Source organism: Thalassophryne amazonica, chromosome 4 (genome assembly GCF_902500255.1).
Source record: "Thalassophryne amazonica chromosome 4, fThaAma1.1, whole genome shotgun sequence".
NCBI lineage: Eukaryota > Metazoa > Chordata > Actinopteri > Batrachoidiformes > Batrachoididae > Thalassophryne > Thalassophryne amazonica.
Genome location: NC_047106.1, coordinates 103,446,037 through 103,466,791, shown reverse-complemented (window position 1 = coordinate 103,466,791; position 20,755 = coordinate 103,446,037). Strand labels below are relative to the sequence as shown.

Here is a 20,755-nt window from a genome sequence, read left to right as displayed (position 1 = left end):
CCTTTGTGTTGGTCATATGACCTTTGGTTTTGCGTGTCACTGAAATGTCAGATTCAAGTTCATAACCTTTTAACTCAAAAATATTAAACAATATGGATTAAACGTGGTTGTAGATGTTCATCAAGGAAAGAATTATTTATGAAATGTCAATGCCACACAGAACCTTATATTATCAAGTCAAATCTGGGGCCATATGCTGGTGTTGCACTTCACCGTATCCACTACACAGCTTTGGTAACCACCCAGACAGAGAACTCGTCCATCCCCACATCTTTAAAGTGACCATTTCTCTGCCACAGCCAGGTGAAGCATAAGCATCCCCATGGCCTTACTCAAAAAACTGACTCACTTGATTGAATTTCCATCTAATAAATATATGTAGTCTCAACTAAATTAAATTAAATTATCTTGCATGGATGTGTTTTTTTGAGTTGGTGCTACATATAATTATCAGATGGAAATCCTGCAAATAATTTAATTGTGTTCATCCAATAAGTCATTTTTTTGTGTGTACAGGGTCCTCAATGCTCAGGCATTTATGTGCTGGATCATGCATAGAAAAACATGCCATATGTCCAAAATGTTGAAGGTGACACTCCATCACAATTATATTCCTCATCTTAGTCTCCTTCTGTAACTACTCATTTGACACAGTCATTCCAGCATTAACGAAGGATCTTTCAAAGAGACTTGGTACCAAAGACATCCAGTCAGCAACCTTATAAGGTTGAGGGATGCTAACCAATGTCATATATGACAATGGTTAGCATCCATGTCTCACAACCATTCAGTAAGACAGGAAGCACCAGGACCCATAAGACTTGGACCTTTGTTCTCCTGCAAAGATGTTGACGTCACCAAACACCTCTCTCCAGTGACCTCATGACTCCATTATCTTGTCCCAGCTGTGTTTCAACCTCAAAGGCTGAGAACTCAAAGACATGAATGTCACATGAGAAGTAAGTGAATATCACATGTTCAGCACTTTCACAACATACAGATACACTTCTCTGCAGGAAGTCTTTCAAAGCCTAGATCATACTTGGTTCATGACAACTGCAAACCCAGATTCTCTGATTCCTCAATCAGCTTCTCAAGTGCTACAATCAAAGTATCCATCGGTTCTACAAAGATCACAGTATCGTCCAGGATGTCAAGGTCAGTAAACCATTCCTTGCCAACAAAATCAACTGCTGGATACCACAACCTGACATAATACCCAGTCCCTACACCCACTGAACAGTGTAGGATGAAATGTCAATGCCACACAGGACACATTCCTGATGAATGGCAGTTTTCACTGGGAAATGTCCAGCTTTTTGGGGATCCCACTAATTCTAAGGATGTCCCAGACGGCAGTCGATCAACACAATTGAACACTTAGAAAAAATCAACATCGTCTGCAAAGAAGCACTATCGATATTCATGCTTGTGTTGTATGAGTTCCCACTGGGATAAAATGTGGTCTATTGAATTCTTCAATGTAAAGTCAGACTGTTCCAATTGCTGAGCAGCAAGTAACTAAAACTAAGAATAATTCTTGCAAGCACCTTCCCTGGCTTTAGAGAGAAGTGTAATACCCCTATAGTGTTACAATCCATGTGATCACCATTTCTTTTCCAGATTGAGACAGCGTCATTTCGTCTAGTCTATAGGGATGACACCGGTCTCCCAGACTGAAAAAAAATGATTGTTTGCTGCAGTGTCAGAAGAACAGCATCTCCACCCGGCTGAGGAGCTCAGGTTCAATGACACAGATCCCTACAACTTTTCTTGCTGTCAGCTGTTTCACAGCTATTGCAATGTCACAAACACTTGGTGATTTACAGTTAACTGGAGACTCATCCATATATTATATATTCACTTAATAACAAAGAAATAATTTCCTTGAACTGCTGTCAAACATGTCTGTCAGTCAGTAAGTAAGCCATTTACATATGCTTGAATTTGTAATGCATTCACCTTCAGTTATTTATTTCACTAATCAATAAAAATTAATAAAGCATGATGTATCACATAAATAAAAATCTTTGACTTCATCTCACATTCTCAGTGAAACTCCACCCGTGTCACTGTGGTAACAAGCTTCAGACGTGATTGTACAGTAAAGTGGCCATAATGGCCTCCCAGCAGTCATCCATGGCAGGTTAAAGTCTTAATAGCTGCTTTTTATGATTCCCGTCTCCTCAGGAGGGAGGCAACACCTGTTAAATGGTGCTGCCCTCGCCCATATGCATGCATCCCACAAGTGGGCTGGGGGGATCACAGTGGGGCTTGGGCTGAGGTTTGACGTCTCATCAAGTAAGATTTAAAGTGTCTGGTCATCACCACAAGGGGTTGATGGAAAAACGCAGCAGAACGTTTGAGATATTAATGAAAAAGAAAATGTATACAGTGTGTGGGTGTGGGGCGGTCAGTGGTGCACATGTGTGCAAACAGCTGATCCATGCATTCTTGTCTCCACACAGTGGTTTTGCATTAATAACGCAAAGGATGGGACAAAGACACAGTGGGAGAAACAGAGTGATAAAGGGCTTTGTTTCCAATTCACCTGACCTGCATGTGTTTAGATGTGGGAGGAAGCCAGAACACCCAGAGGGAACCCACGCAAACATGGGGAGAACATTCAATCTCCACACAGAAAGGCGGGAATTGTTCAGGTGGGAATCAATCCCATGACCTTCTTGCTGTGAGACAACAGTACTAACCACTAAGCCAACATGCTGCCCACAATGGACCACAATGGAAATACGTGTTTTCACTCTCTTGTGTCATCCATGTATTTTAACGTATTTACAATTATATTATGTACTTACATTGAACTTACTAAATAAAATGATGCATGCATGCACTCACGCTTTTAATATAAAGATGATTTACCATCCCCTGCTGGAATGGTGTGTTAGTCCAGAATGTAATTAGCAATGTTAGCAAATATCTGTAGTTTCTCAAAAAAATATTAGTCCTATCAACATTCCATTATTCGGCATTCATCCTTGACCCAAAATACATAAGCATACCAAACGGCAAATGTCAGCTCTCCACAGTTTGTCCATGATTGAAGATATACACACACGCGCGTGCATGCATACATGGATGACTATTTGTCTTTTCTGCTTTCTGCAGCAAGCAGGTGCTTCTATTTTTAGACATGCACAAACAGAGGTGGTGGCAGAAGACATTAAAGGCAATATACTTTTCACTCATGTTAGCAACAGGACACTTAACTCACTCATGGTAATGGTACCATGATGCTTAATTAAACTGACTAAACCAGTTGAACTACAAAAACACAATAAATCAATAACACAAACAACACTGTTAAACTAACATGAACCACAATAATATTTAAAACCCCAAAACCCCCAATGGTACATTGCGGCATTGTTTACTCGTTAGCTAAAATCACAAATTTCTCAAAAAGTATTTGTCCTATCAACATTCCGTTATTTGGCATTTATCCTTCACCCAAAATACATAAGCATACCAAACGGCAAATGTCAACTCTCCCTGGTTTCTCTGTGATCAAAGCCAAATGCGCGCATGCACACACACACACACACACACACACACAGAGGCCACTTGGCTAATATAATATACAACCCCAATTCCATTGAAGTTGGGACGTTGTGTAAAATGTAAATAAAAACAGAATACAATGATTTGCAAATCCTTTTCAACCTATATTCAGTTGAATACACCACAAAGACAAGATATTTAATGTTCAAACTGATAAACGTTATTGGTTTTGTGCAAATATTTGCTCATTTTGAAAGGGCAATTATTATTATTAAGCTGCATGTCAAAGGTTGTCTGTTTGCTTCTTTTCGGACTCTTCGGTTTTGATTAAGGGGTGTGAAAACTATCCTGGACCAGGCTCCTGATGAAGATACTTTTTTAGTCTGACCAAATGCTTTTTGTTGTTGTTGTGGATTAGATAGTGTCATGGTTTGGTTTGTGTGCAGTGTGGAAATAGGAATTACCAAGAGGTAGTGGATTATTTGCTCCTTAGTTTTTCTTGTCTGCAATGAGACAGTTTTCACAAGATTATTTATTTGATGAATTAAACAGTCTTGTGTATTGTATGTAAAGTTGTTGCTGCTGGTAATAATACCATAATAATGCTATCACAGTGGCAACAAAATGAACTGAAATTAATGCGCTTACTTTTCCACAACTTAGTTAGACTGTAATATTGTTTGAATTGACATCATGCTGATGTCAAATGCATGACCATCTACAAACATAACATTTACAAGCATGAGAAAAACAAACAAACCAACATACAAACAAACAAACAAAAACAATTACAATCAAAGGTACCACAAGTGAGGATGACAGGGCAAGCATATGCCTGTGGGATCATCTTTCTCATGCTCAGATAATTGCAATCTAAAACCAATCCAAACTGCAACAAAATAAAATAAACAAACAATAAAATAAACCAACTAACTTACAAAAACATCCCAAACAAGAAGTATGTTGTGACACTGATGTCTTTGCAGGAGAATGAAAGCCCAAGTCTTCATGGTCCTGCTGCTTCCTGTTTTACTGTATGGTTGTGACACTTTGATGCTAACCAGTCACCTAAGGCAACAACTAAATGTCTTTGGTCTCTATGGAGAATCCTTGGGTTCTGCTGAAATTACTTTGTTTCAAGTGAATAGCTATTTAGGAAGATTAAGGTGAGGTATATCACAATTGCACAGTTGCATCATGAGGATATGTCAGCTACAGCATGTTGGCCATGTGGTGTGTTTCTCTGGATGTGACCCACTGCACAGCTGCTTCAGTGTTGAGGACCTTAATGACTGGTAAACATCAAGTAGCTGGCCATGGTTCACCTGACTATGGCATATATGGTTATTACTGAGAGGTATGGATGGACGTTTTGGCCGCCTGGGTAGTTACCATCCAGGACATGAGGTGGTTTCCTAGTTCCACCTGACCTGACCTGACCTTAGTGCAGACTTTGGCCTAATATCTATCTGTGGTGACAGTTTGTCAAAATCTCTGCAGTCGTTTTGACGTAAGCCTGCGAACAGACAGACAGACAGAGACAGACAAATACATAAATGCCGATGAAACTGACAAATAAGCTCATGTCAAGGATGTTTACCATGAAACTCTATTCACATTTAACCCTACAAAGTAGACTTAAAAGTTCTACCTTTAGTACATGTTTCTAACAATATATTAGGGACATTTGAGGTTAAAGGAATTTACATCTTATATTTAATGTTAGATTTAATTAATTTTCAACCCTGTGTTTATACATAGCCGGCCAGGACTACTGAATGCAAGTGACCCAGGTTACCCCTGGTTAGCAGATTCCTGGCCAGCTACCAGTCTGCCTGTCAACAGCAACTCAGGGGGACCCAATGACCTGAGCAACTTTGGCCGAGGAGGTGAGTGGAGGTCTGCTGTGGTAATCTCCCAGGCAATTTACTCTCAGAGATTAGAAAGAGATCATTAAAGATTAACATTTATTGTCTGACCTGCTTCATATTCCACAGGATCTCCTGATCATCATATTTTCATTACTAACAGAGCTGCAGGAATGCATACATATATGAATATTGCATGTGTTTGTTTGCATATATCACATCGGAGGTGAGGTAGAGCATTAACAGCAGGGCGTCTGCTGTCAGCAGGCTCAGTAATATTGCAGCCTGGTGTCACAGCCCATACCTCAGAGCAGGAGAACGTGAGGGGAGAGACAGGCAGAGGAGGCACAGAGCAGGGGGTGGACGGTTGCTCAAAAAGGATGGTCTTGAGCAGCCAGTCATGAAGGACAGGCACAGCTTGACTGGCGCAGATGCGGACACTTCCGCCACGACTCTACATCATCTCCCCTTCAGTGGATATGCAAAGCAGGCATTCCAGAGGGTCTGCTCACTCTTTTCCAGTTTTTATTTCATTCTCTTTCAGTCCCATCACATACGCTCATGCAGGTATTTTACTTCTTAAATATATCAAACAAAAGAGAGGGGAGTGAGATATCTCCACATGAGGAGGGAGTAATAAGAAGACTAGTCTTCCATGTAACGAAAAGAAATCTCTTAGAAGTGAGCTGCAGTAGTGTGAACCTTCTCTGTGTGTGTTTTCCAGATCTCCCCAGTGGGCAAGGGGATAAAACAGGGACCATGCTCTCTGATGGAGCCATCTACAGCAGCATAGACTTCACTACAAAGGCCAACTATAACAGTCCTGGACAAGGATCTCAGGCCACTCCTTATGCCACCACCCAGATACTCCACTCCAATAGCATCCATGAGCTGGCTGTGGATCTGCCTGAATCCCAATGGAAGGCCTCACTCCAGGCAAAGCAGGAGATGGCTAACTTGGGCTACTCCCTGCCAGACAAAAACTCATGTAATAACAGTAAGTTGAACTGAGAAACTGCAAGCAAAACAATTCATATGTTTAGGTTAGCATCTGAAGGCTCATTTATGCTTAGCATAAAATACGGACAGAGCGTTCTCTGCACATTACTGTTATTATGAGTCCAGTCTTGATCTCAACTTGATTTTACCTCCTTCAAAGACTCAATTTGGTCTCAACTATTCCAAAATCAAGTCCAAGTCCAAGTCAAGGCCAGGTCTCTGGAAAAAGGGTTCAAGTGCCACAAAGTTACAATGTAGCCAGTAGTTAGAGAGAGACACAACCCAGGAACAAAGGTGGTTCATTACTGGAAAATGTTGGCAACGGTTTTATATATGCAGTGGGTAAAATAAGGATTTACACATCACCCTTTTTCTCTCGAAATACATTTCCAAAGGTGCTATTGAAATTAAATTTTCACCAGATGTTGGTGTGTAATAATGCGAAATGACACAAGGAAAAATATTGAAAACCTGAAGAAAGAGGTGCAAAAAAGCATGGAAAGCCACGACACCAGCTGGAATCCATCCATAATTAGAACGCAATCCTGCTTCTTGTCAAGACAAATTGGTTAAGTCCCAACTGATAGCCTATAAAAATGTGTATAAAAGCAAAGAGCTTTCTCAAGATCTTTGTAATCTTATTCTTGCAAAATATACTGATGGCATTGGTTACAGAAGGCTTAGGTTCCAGTGACTGCTGTTGGAGCAATAATTCAGAAGTGGAAAGCACATCATTTCACCATAATCCAGCCATGACCAGGTGTTATATATATATATATATATATATATATATATATATGAAGTCTGCTAGAAAAGTATCGGACCTTTTTATTTTTTGCAAAAACCTGATGGATTTGAATCACGTGTGCTTGCATGAGCCAACCTTGAACCTTCGTGCGCATGCGTGAACTTTTTCACACCTGTCGATTGCATAATTTTCTAGTAAGCAGCCAATGTGTGAGGACGTGCAGTGCGCTCGGCAGATTTTCATTTCAAGGAAAAAGACGGAACGACTGGAGCAGCTCCACATCAAGTTTTGCCAGAAACTGGGCGACAGCCAGGTGGAAACCATTCGGATGATTCAGACAGGTTTCGGTTACTTTTCAGTCGTGTGACTATCCGAGAAATTGTGGAAGAGGTCGGCATGTCACAGCATGTCCTGTGAAACTTCCAACACGGAGGCGCTTTTGCACCATCGTCAGCAGCAGCATGAATTTCACCACCAATCTTTTCATGACAAAATCTTCTGTCACAGTGGAATGTACTGAAAAAGTATTGATGTCCACCTCTTCCGCAATTTCTCGGATAGTCACACGACGGTCCCACATCATCACAGCATTCACTTTGGAAATGATCTGGTCATTTCAGCATGTTGATGGCCGACCGGAGCGTGGCTTGCTCTCCACCATTGTGCGGACATCTTTAAACCGGTTGTACCGCTCCTTAATCTGTGTGATGCCCAAAGCATCATCACCGAAAGCCGTCTGAATCATCCGAATGGTTTCCACCTGGCTGTCGCCCAGTTTCTGGCAAAGTTTGATGCGGCGCTGCTCCAGTCGTCTTTTTCCTTTTTCCAGGAAATGACGCAATCAACAGGCATGAAAAAATTCACGCATGCACACGAAGGTTCAAGGTTGGTTCATGCAAGCACACGTGACTCAAATCCATCAGGTTTATGCAAAAAATAAAAAGGTCTGATACTTTTCTAACAGACCTCATATATATATATATATATATATATATATATATATATATATATATATATATATATATATATATATATATATATATATATATATATATATATATATATATATATATACGCATATTATCCACACACAGTGCATCCGGGAAGTATTCACAGCACTTCACTTTTTCCACATTTTTCTTTGTTACAGCCTTATTTTAAAATGGAGTAAATTTATTTTTTTCCCTCAAAATTCTACAATATAATAACATAAAAAAGTTCTATTTATTTTATTTAATTTTATTTTTATTTTTTATTTTTTCAACTGTATTCAAGATAAATAGCAAATAAAACATATACATTGTTGATGCACCTCAAGTCTTCTTGAATATGATGCCACAAGCTTGGAGCACCTATCTTTGGGCAGTTTTGCCCATTACTCTTTGCAGCACCTCTCAAGCTCCATCGGGTTAGATGGGAAGCATTGGTGCACAGACAATTTCAGATCTCTCCAAAGATGTTCAATCGGATTCAGGTCTGGGCTCTGGCTGGGCCATTCAAGGACATTCACAGAGTTGTCCTGAAGCCACTCATTTGATATCTTGGCTGTGTGCTTAGGGTCACTGTCCTGCTGAAAGATGAACTGTCGCCCCAGTCTGAGGTTGTACATTGCTGCATTCATCTTTCCCTCAATCCTGACTAGTCTCCCAGTTCCTGCTCCTGAAAAACATCCCCACAGCATGATGTTGCCACCACCATGCTTCACTGTAGGGATGGTGCCTGGTTTCCTCCAAACATGACTCATGACATTCACGGCAAAGGGTTCAATCTTTGTCTCATCAGACCAGAGAATGTTGTTTCTCATGGTGTGAGAGTCTTTCAAGTGCCTTTTGGCAAACTCCAGGTGGGCTGCTGAGTGGCTTCCATCTGCCCACTCTACCATACAGCCCTGATTGGTGGATTGCTACAGATTTGATTGTCCTTCTTGAATGTTCTCCTCTCGCCATTACAGTTGCCCCAGAATCCTATGGGCTCCTGTCATATCACCATGCTGCTGTCTTGAAGATAAAATCTCTAAATGAAATTTTAGCAGCAAAAATAATGTGGGCCTATTTTTCATGAAATTAAAAAAAAAAAAAAAAAAACGTGGGGTGGGGGTCTATTCATGCCTTGTAGTAACAGGCAAAGATAGAGGTGTTTTATAAATAATCTTTATTTAATATTTATTTACTGATGAGGTCAAAAAGCTGCTGTTTAGTTCACACAAGTTAGGTTTTTATCTCAGTGAGGGTGCACGTCTGTTTCCAACGCAACATAATTACTAATTGTGTGCTTCGAGGAAATAAAGAACATGTATGGATGAGGATGTATGTTATGACTGCAGCAACACATTGTATTTGCAGTTCCATTCTTCTGCCAGTAGATGCTGAATGGTCAGGTATGTGTGTACATTTACATACATTCCTAATTCAAAGTAGAAATGGATAAAGTCTACATTTTGCGTAGAAATGTTCATATGCATATGTTTAAGCACAAGTACATCTGTGTGTACAAATAATTGATAAATGAGACCCCTGGTCTAAAGCTGAGGACAAAGTTTTCCTGATATTTATAATGAACATTTTTTAGATACACCTTACATAAGTGGGTTCATTACCAGAACATGGTAAGCTTGTCTGTCTTTATTTTATATTATGGCCATTGTGCATATTAAAAAATGGCAAGATGGCCTAAAATAGGAGGCTCGCTGGTCCTTATGTGTATCTACCAGAACCCAAAATTTCAGAAATGAATATGCAGTTGTTATATGGATTTACTTACAGAAATTAAACAGAACCACTGACTCAGTTGTCTGATTGGCTCTATTTATCCTTTGCTATTCCCAGGGAATAGCAGAATGTACTTGTACACACACCAAATGCACATGCACTATGCACTGTTGATCATGCTTCACAGATCATCAAGAAAGGGTCCTTTGTGGTTTGTCCCATGTTTTCCCCCAACAGGTGTAATTTCTACAATAAATCCACATTTCAGATAGCTTGCTGACTGTATGAGCCCTGCAGAGAAACTTTCCTGTGTGTCTAATGCTTGCTAAATGCCCTAACTGCATGATTGCATGTGCTTATGCTAACTGCCAGTCACCTGATACCACTGTGATTTTTGCCCTTTAACCTCCACTGTAGCACTCCTTTTCATTCCTGATTACCGATTGGCCGACGGATTGTCTAATAGAATACCACACAACCAATCACAAGATTTCAGCACCACCAGCTCTCACAACAGCTCAGAGCGAAGCGGCAGTCTCTCAGGTTGGTTTCCACAGAAGACTTTTTTTTTTTTAAACAAAGCCCAGTGGGTTGTCTCTAGGGTCCCACTGGCCGAGTTTATGATTGACTGATTTGTTCATGGTTTCATTGATCTGTTACTTGCATGTATACCACTGACACATTATTTGCACAGCCCCACTCCCCTTTTCTCACTCACTTCATGTTGCTTAATGTTCATTACATGTTGATGTTTATTCAGTGGAATTAGCTTGTGATTACAATGGTTCCCATTTTGTGGAGTAGGATATTGGGATTTACTGGAGTTTTTAAAAGCAGCATATTGAAACAAAGCTTCAACCCCCGAAACCAATGCTGAAGTGCCAAAGCCTGCAGTTTCTTGAATGGCCTTTTGTGGCTGGCTCCAAAAAAGAAATCAGTCCCCATAACCCCATGCAAAAATGGACAACATTACAGCATTAATAAATGTGTTTACATCCTGGTACAGTTCATAAGTTTGGTCGCTATTGCAAGTTTACCAATTCAAAACATCTATATACAAAATGGGAGGGGGACTTCCTTATAACTCAATATAAGCTGTTTTAAGTGGTAACATTATGAATAATTTGAAGTGTGGTCACTTTTAGTGACAGCTAATGTGTGACACGTCCAGATAGTCACTGCTAGCCACCTCTGCTAGTGATTGCCCACTAGCTGTGGAGTTGACCATGTTTGTTACTTATGAACCGTTAACTCTCTGGGGTCAAAGGTATAATTGCCCGTTTTTGACTACTTTTGGTTTTACCTTCAGAATTTACCTTAAAAAAACTGTTTACCTTGCCTTGTTTGGTGTCGTTTTTTTCAGCACAACCTCACCTATGTGACTTTACAGTTTTTCTTTCATTCTGACATACTAAATTCACACAAAAACAAAAACAAAAAAAAATCTGAATAGAAAAAAGGGTCACACTTTATATTAACTGCACACTGTAAAGCATTATTAAAGCATTTATAAAGTGTAAGTAAATGCTTAAATAGCTACTTGTAAAACATTTACAAAGCTATTTTATTAGCTACTCATTGGTAAGAACATAAATAGATGGCTTAATAATTATTAATAACAAAATATGTAATGTCTTTATAAAACATTTATAAATGATTTTTAAATTCTCTATAAACCATTTAAGAAAAGTTGATCATTAATAGTTCATCATTTACAAACGTAAAATCACACACTATGCATTAGTGATAAAAATACGTTACAAATCATATTTTTAGAATCTTTACATTTTTTCCTCACAAATTATTAAGCCTTTACTAAGCATTAATAAACCTTTAGTTGATGCCCAATGTATCAGTTATAACATTTGTAAAGACTGCATTAACTACTTTTCCTTATTCCTCAATACTTTATGTATCATTTGTTAATGTACAAACCTAAAGTCTCTTTCCCCATCACTATAAGTATGCAGTTTTAAAGACTTTATCTATGTACGAGTTCTTCTTTCAATGTATGAATAAGCCTTAACTGAACATTAGGTAAGTATTTGTAATATCCTTGTGGTGATTAAATTTGTTTTATAAGTCATTTGTATATGCTTAATATATATTTTAATCACAATTTCAAACAGTTGACCAATTCACTTTTATATGTCCATTTATAAATGCTTATCAATACATTAATAAACTTAAAAATAGTGTTATAAAGCCTTTACAAGCTGTTAGTAAAGTATTTGGTGTGACCTTAACTAAAGTGACGGTTAAATTTGCATTTTAACTCATTTGTAGATGCTAATTACATATTATACTCAGAGTCAGCAACAGTTGACCAATTCACTTTTATATGTCCATTTATTAACGCTTATCAATACATTAGTAAACTTAAAAATACTATTATAAAGCGTTTACAAGCTGTTAGTAAAGTATTTGGTGTGATCTCAACTAAAATGATAGATAAATTTGCATTATAACTCATTTGTAGATGCTATTTATATGCGTTTCACAGAATCACCAATCACTTTTATATATCCATTCATAAATACTTATTACGCATATTTTGTTTTGAGGAACTGGTACGGTACCTATTAGTGGTTCATCACATTCCTCTTCTGTCTCTACTTCTTTCCTCTTTTCCTTTTTAGCTTTCTCAAATACTGTACCTCCAGGTAAGGAGGTCCTCATATTGCGCTTTTTCCCAGTGCCATTTTTTTTATTTTTATTATTAATATTATTATTTTATTTTTAATTATTTATTTATTATTCTTGTTATTTATTAGTCCTTATTTTTATTTTACTTAATTCACTTTCTTATTTTAAATTTTTACCACCCAATCGTTTATTTATTTTATATTTTATTCACCCGAACCCTATGTTTTTTTTCAAACCAAATAAGATGTGATTTTATTTACCTCGCTGACAAATGGCTGCAACACCACATGCAAATGATACTATATCACTGAAAGATGGCAGCACCTCACGCAATTGTTCAACAAATTAAAATGGCGAGGAAGGTGTCCTACGACACTTCCTATTTTTGTTCTCATTGACGATGAACGTCCGAGGAGAAAGATTAAAATGAAAAACTGGTTTTAACCATTTTTCGGACCGTATGGACTAATGTTGCTTAATCACTGGTGTTCTCACACACACTTTCAGCGGACACCTCACTGAAAACGATGGTTAATCAGCTATGTGCGTAAGTGTTAGTGAAAGCTAAGCTAAAGCTGCATTGGCTAACCGTTGTCATACTAAACCTAACTGCTTAACGTATTCCAAGGTTGAAAATCATCAAGTGGATGCTTTGTTTCCATCCGAGAGGCTATCCACTTGATCGATGTGAGTTTATATTGTCGGATGTAAAGCCTTGTTAGTTTTTTTAAGACCAGTTAGCCAATTAGCTGCTATCACTTAGCGGCTAACGACGACCCATTCTGAATAGGGATGTCCCGATCAGGTTTTTTTGGCCCCGATCTGATTCCGAGTCATCTTATTTTGAGTATCTGCCGATACCGAGTCCAGATCCGATACTTTAAAAAACTGAATGAACAATGAACAAATGTTAAATATATAGTATTTTTATTTTAATCACCTTATTTTATTATTTATCACTTAAACAGTGCACTTCTCCTTGAGGTAGCTTGAACAATCAAGTAATAATCTACCAGACTTAAAAATGTACAAATTCCCATGTTATTTTATTTGTCTAAAAATAAATGTCCGATGTTCCTTATGTTAAATAAATAAATAATGAAATAACAGGTGGTTTTAATTTACAGATGAAAGGTTTCTAAAGAACCATTTATTGATTTAGCTATTTTTAATTACAAGTGTTCTAAACTTTTTTTTAAACAGTAATCAGAAATTTTGAGGTAACAAACAACAACAACAAAAAACATTTCTGAGGATTTTTCTTCAGAAAACTGCTCCTGTTTTGTACAGATCAGTGGTTTCTGCCACTAGTCTTCCGTGTTTTGGCCCGACTCATCTTTCCTATTGGACAGCGCAAAGCTATGTCACAGCTCAGAGCGTTGAAAGTTGGATTGGGTTGAATTTATGTTTTTTCTTTTGTTCAATAAAAAAATAAAATGAAATTAAAAAAAAGATTGGGTGGAACTTTGACCACGTCAACCTGCTGACAAGCGGCAATGCGTGCTCCTGTCAGAAGCATCGCTTTAGTTTGGCTTTTGACGCGACGCTTCTGACGCCTCTAAAAAGCAACACGTCTCATTGAAAATAATGCTTTTTAGACCGATTCTTGACGCCTCTGATGCTTCCGACGCGTGAAAGGCCCATTAATCTGCAGTAATGAGCTTGAAATAGTGCTGATCAAAATAATGAGGATGAAATCTATATTGGATTCCTGATCGGGATGCAATGTCCGATTTCGATCAAGTATGAAACCACGTGATCGGGCCTGATTTCCAACCATGTGATCGGATCGGGACATCCCTAATTCTGAACCCACGTTTACCCATTGGTTAGCAACTAATGGCGGCTCAATTCCTCGCAAATAGACACCACCTCCTAACCGAGCATCATTTTAACATTTCACGGCGAATATCCGCACTCCTCGTCTAATACCGCCATACCAGTTCCTCAAAACAAAATATGCATTGATAACTATTTCTGAACGATATATAAAAGTGAACTGGTCAACTGTTGGTGACTCTGTGTATAATATGCATAATATATAGAATCTACAAATGAGTTATAATGCAAATTTATCTATCACTTTAGTTGAGCTCACACCAAATACTTTACTAACAGCTTGTAAAGGTGTTATAATAGTATTTTTAATTTTACTAACGCATTGATAAGCATTTATAAATGGACATATAAAAGTGAATTGGTCAACTGTTGGTGACTCTGAGTATAATATGTAATTAGCATCTACAAATGAGTTAAAATTGCAAATTTAACCGTCACTTTCGTTAAGCTTACACCAAATACTTTACTAACAGCTTGTAAAGGCTTTATAACAATATTTTTAAGTTTACTAATACATTGATAAGCATTTATAAATGGACATATAAAAGTGAATTGGTCAACTGTTTGAGATTGTGTTAAGGTTTATTCATATATTGAAAGAAGAATTTGTACATAAATAAAGCCTTTAAAACTGCATACTTATAGTGATGGGGAAAGAGACTTGAGGTTTGTACATTATTAACTAATGATACAAGTAGTTAATGCAATCTTTGCAAATGTTATAACTGATACATTGAGCATCAACTAATGGTTTATTAATGCTTAGTAAAGGCTTAATAATTTGTGAGGAAAAATGTAAAGACAATAAAAATATGATTTGTAAAGTATTTTTATAACTAATGAATAGTGTGCGATTTTACATTTGTTAATGAGGAACTATTAATGATCATCTTTTCTTAAATGATTTATAGAGAATTTAAAATCATTTATAAATGTCTTATAAAGACATTACATATTTTGTTATTAATAATTATTAAGCCATCTATTTATGTTCTTACCATTGACTAGCTAATAAAAACAATGCTTTGTAAATGTTTTACAAGTAGTTATTTAAGCATTTACTTACACTTTATTAATGCTTTATAGCATGCAGTTAATATAAAGTGTTACCGAAAAACAAAGTTTTGTTTTTTTTAATAACCACAAACATGTTTAACAAACCATTGTTATAACTTAGAATGCAAATATAAATTGTTAATTTAAAAAATATATGTATAAATGTACTATTTGGAAAATGTGGGAAATGTTTCAGGCATTTTTGTACAACTATTTCCAAAACAATAAGACTGCACACAAATTATTTGTGCCACTCAGCAAAAGAATTCCTATCCCACACAAGACCTTTCTGTCTTGTGTTGGACATGTCACAGGCCTGACACTTTGCCATTCCTCCTGTTGTCCACCTGGAGGCAGTGTTGGCACCTTTGCCTGTCTTTGGTGGCTTTTTTTCACCTCTGTCCTACAGCTTGATGGTGCTTACTCAATAAGGAAATGAGACTCCCCTTTGGTGTGGGTTTCAGCAAGTACAAACACCAAAAATTACAATGATATTCAGGAAAAAGCTCTGCATGTATTATTATTCAAGTTATACTAGGCCTATCAACAGAATTTAAAATCTCGTATATAGTTTTAAGTCCACACTTTGAACATACATTGAAATGGAGACTCAGAGTTTGATGGGAGGACCGCTTAATTCGGTCATGTGACTTTTATGCGGAGACACATCAGACAACTGCGAGGGGTCAGTTACAGTGCCTATGATTATATGTTTGTCTGTTTTGTTATTTGTAATAACAGACCATCTAAGAAGTCAGTGCTTCAGTATTTCCATAGAGTGAAATTTTAATATACTTCAATTTGTATATGAGAAGCACAGTGGCTTAGTGGTTAGCACTGTTGCCTCACAGCAAGAAAGATCATGGGATTGCTTCCCACCTAGTCCTTTTGTGTGGAGTTTCCATGTTCTCCTCATGTTTGTGTGGGTTCCCTCTGGGGGCTCCAGCTTCCTCCCACTTCCAAAGACATGCAGGTTTGGTGAACAGGTGTCTCTAAATTGGCTGTAGATTTGTATGTGAGAGTTTGTCTGTCTATATGTAGCACTGTGATAAACTGGCATCCTGTCTAGGGTGTATCCCACCTCATGCCCTATGACTGTTAGATTGTCTCCAGCCCCCTTGATTGGAGTAAGCGGGTATAGAAAATGAATGAATTGGCTAATTTGTATGTTAGCACCATGAGCACTAATTATCAGGTATCAGTAGCTTGATGACATTAGTTACCCTGTGTAATGAGGCTGTAGCCACTTGTTATAAAAACCACCCATTCCCCAAAAAATATATTAATTCCTTGCTTGTTAACCTTAGCTAGCTTGGTAACTTTGATATAGGTGCACATGGTTGGACTTCGTTCATCCCGGACTAGTTGTGCCAGTCATACTCATGCTCCACATGCTCTTTACATATTTATGAATCAGTGGGGAATTAGGAGGAGTCAGGCAATGCCTCAATAGCAACATCCAACACCAACCCAAACCAGCTGTTCAGAAAACCTATGGGTGACATCACACATGGTTTGTCCACTATATCTACATTCTACTCAACAAAAATATAAACGCAACACTTTTGGTTTTGCTCCCATTTTGTATGAGATGAACTCAAAGATCTAAAACTTTTTCCACATACACAATATCACCATTTCCCTCAAATATTGTTCACAAACCAGTCTAAATCTGTGATAGTGAGCACTTCTCCTTTGCTGAGATAATCCATCCCACCTCACAGCTGTGCCATATCAAGATGCTGATTAGACACCATGATTAGTGCACAGGTGTGCCTTAGACTGCCCACAATAAAAGACCACTCTGAAAGGTGCAGTTTTGTTTTATTGGGGGGGGATACCAGTCAGTATCTGGTGTGACCACCATTTGCCTCATGCAGTGCAACACATCTCCTTCGCATAGAGTTGATCAGGTTGTCAATTGTGGCCTGTGGAATGTTGGTCCACTCCTCTTCAATGGCTGTGCGAAGTTGCTGGATATTGGCAGGAACTGGTACACGCTGTCGTATACACCAGTCCAGAGCATCCCAAAGATGCTCAATGGGTGACATGTCCGGTGAGTATGCCGGCCATGCAAGAACTGGGACATTTTCAGTTTCCAAGAATTGTGTACAGATCCTTGCAGCATGGGGCCGTGCATTATCCTGCTGCAACATGAGGTGATGTTCTTGGATGTATGGCACAACAATGGGCCTCAGGATCTCATCACGGTATCTCTGTGCATTCAAAATGTCATCAATAAAATGCACCTGTGTTCTTCGTCCATAACAGACACCTGCCCATACCATAATCCCACCGCCACCATGGGCCACTCGATCCACAACATTGACATCAGAAAACCGCTCACCCACACGACGCCACACACACTGTCTGCCATCTGCCCTGGACAGTGTGAACCGGGATTCATCCGTGAAGAAAACACCTCTCCAACGTGCCAAACGCCAGCGAATGTGAGCATTTGCCCACTCAAGTCGGTTACGACAACGAACTGGAGTCAGGTCGAGACCCCGATGAGGACGATGAGCATGCAGATGAGCTTCCCTGAGACGGTTTCTGACAGTTTGTGCAGAAATTCTTTGGTTATGCAAACCGATTGTTTCAGCAGCTGTCCGAGTGGCTGGTCTCAGACGATCTTGGAGGTGAACATGCTGGATGTGGAGGTCCTGGGCTGGTGTGGTTACACGTGGTCTGCGGTTGTGAGGCTGGTTGGATGTACTGCCAAATTCTCTGAAACGCCTTTGGAGACGGCTTATGGTAGAGAAATGAACATTCAATACACAAGCAACAGCTCTGGTTGACATTCCTGCTGTCAGCATGCCAATTGCACGCTCCCTCAATTCTTGCGACATCTGTGGCATTGTGCTGTGTGATAAAACTGCACATTTCAGAGTGGCCTTTTATTGTGGGCAGTCTAAGGCACACCTGTGCACTAATCATGGTGTCTAATCAGCATCTTGATATGGCACACCTGTGAGGTGGGATGGATTATCTCAGCAAAGGAGAAGTGCTCACTATCACAGATTTAGACTGGTTTGTGAACAATATTTGAGGGCAATGGTGATATTGTGTATGTGGAAAAAGTTTTAGATCTTTGAGTTAATCTCATACAAAATGGGAGCAAAACCAAAAGTGTTGCGTTTATATTTTTGTTGAGTGTATGATTAAAACCAAAGAATAAGTAAAATAGTGCCCTGATATGACAGATTATAGCTAATGCTAGGTTTTGTAAAGGCTTTTTAAAGACAAAATATAGAAGAAGAGAGTATAGACTATACACACTACACACATACTTACATTAGAGATGGTTGGCTGGATAAAGTGGTGAAAGTACCTCCTTGGCTGGCTGCACTAAAACACATGTTCAATGAATTACAATGTCATTTACAGGACACGGTAGCAGCCTCTGCCTGCCACCTCTCTGCTCTCCTCTTTTATCTAGTTACAAGCCGCTACCTTAACTGGTGTTGAGTTCAAAGTAGTGCCAAACTGTGGGCATGGGGACAGACCGATTATTCTCATCACCCCAGAGGTTAGAAAAAGCCCTAATTGGACACGGACCACACTATAATGCTTATTATCGCACAAGATAAGAGTTCAACTCAAAAATACATTCTTTCTTGAGCACTGTTTCTGTGACAAGACTGTACTATTGAAAGTATTGTCACAGAAGAGGCATTAAAATGGTTCCAGTAAATTCAGAGAAGAAAAGAAAGATGCTCAGTTCAGTCTCCAGTACACTTCAGAATAAGAAATATCAAATCAAAAACATCTTTGTCAGCTTTCATTGCATCCGTTGTGGATGGCCTTTTATTTCTGTACCCTCCCAAAGGCAATGGTGCTATTGGAAGGTGTTCGAGTTTGGATTGAAAGTACTGCACCGGGTGTCTGTTAAAAATAGGCTTTTTTGAAGCGTAGAACCAAATGAAACTGCATCACAAAAATTTTCTAAATGCTGTGAAATCCATATTGATGTTCCTACAACCTTGGCTAGTGGGCAATTCCCTTTGGCTGACCTGGTAGACCATTGGTCTTGTGAGCTACAAACCGGGTGTTTGAATGCCACCAAAACCACAAAGATATATCACTCAGTTAGAAAATAATTGATTTCTTCAAAATACATCAAACACTGACATGAACTGATTTGAGGTTTCAACACTTCGAACAAGGACAAGAGATGGTCTAAAGGTTTGAGAATGGGGTTTATTACATGTCTACACAGATAACCTGGATTGAGTCTTGTTGTAGAACAGCACTTTTCGGACTTTAACATACGAGTACCGCCATCAGCCTTTCTTTGAGCAAGGCTCTGGATCTCAAACAGCTACAGTGGAGCTGCTCAGGGTCCAACTCTGGATGTTCTGGGCAACGTCCAGGTGTCAGTGTGAAAAATGTGTGCATGCATATATACCAGATTTTCCAGAGTATACAAGTAAGTCACCAGTGTTTGGAAAATTATCTCCAAAATGTAACACATTATAGACTACTAGTTACTATTATTTCAAAGTAATTGGTTACATTGCATTACTGTCATTGATTTATAATGTTTTACACAACTCCTGTATTACTTTATGAGTTACTTTCACCAAAATAACTGCAGAATTAGGACATGGCATTCTAAAATGCTAAAATGTAGTTTACTGCAGCTCATTATACATCCAGTGGAGGGTGATGTGGTGTAACATAATTACAATGACTGTAGGTCCTTAAGACTCCAAACAACAATATAATTAACATAACTGGGACAGTGAAGGCTCAAGGCGCATCCAAATAACAATCTCAGCAAGAATCTCAGGATTAAAGTCTGGCAAAATCATGACAGAGATGGTGTGAATATTTAAAGTCTCGGCCAATTCATATTAAACACAATGGAGCTATAGCTCACTATAATGTAACCTATAGCCTAAATGACACAATCTATATATTTTCATTTCCATTCCTTTATTCTCTTTCCATTCAAGAGGTTCACAGCACAAAATTGGCCTGACCAAAGCTGGTACACTGGCATGATGGAAATAATTTATATTTTTAGGATTATGAAGTGCACTTGGACATTTAGCTCTCGGACTCAAGGGATGTAGCTCAGTCATATTAGTCCAACTTCAAAAATTATCATATAGGCTAAACAAAGCCTGCAACTGCTAAGAAATAAAACACAGGCCAAGCAGAAAAACCTGACTAGGCCTATATGTCTATATATATATATATATATATATATATATATATATAAAAACACTTTTGCCTACATGGAATCAGACTCCCAGCAAGATGGAAATCATCTGAAAATGCAGATACTGATTTTTCAAGCGTTATTTATTACCATGTGATTGCACAAATTCTTCTGGCCATACCTGTGGAGTTTCAGCCAGCTCTGC

The 20,755-nt window shown here is 38.5% G+C and overlaps 1 protein-coding gene across 8 annotated transcripts in view; it reads left to right on the top strand.

Moving 5' to 3' along the window:
• The window catches only part of robo2 (roundabout, axon guidance receptor, homolog 2 (Drosophila)), a 1,173,428-nt gene that overhangs the window by 1,100,582 nt on the left and 52,091 nt on the right, over positions 1-20,755 (top strand). For 5 of the 8 annotated variants that reach the window (XM_034168368.1, XM_034168366.1, XM_034168369.1 and 2 more), the window contains 3 exons: positions 5,281-5,408; positions 6,112-6,384; positions 10,260-10,385. In XM_034168368.1, the coding sequence (XP_034024259.1) occupies positions 5,281-5,408; positions 6,112-6,384; positions 10,260-10,385 (527 nt within the window). The remainder of the gene's footprint in view (positions 1-5,280; positions 5,409-6,111; positions 6,385-10,259; positions 10,386-20,755) is intronic. The other 3 variants (XM_034168373.1, XM_034168372.1, XM_034168374.1) reach the window with 1 other exon arrangement.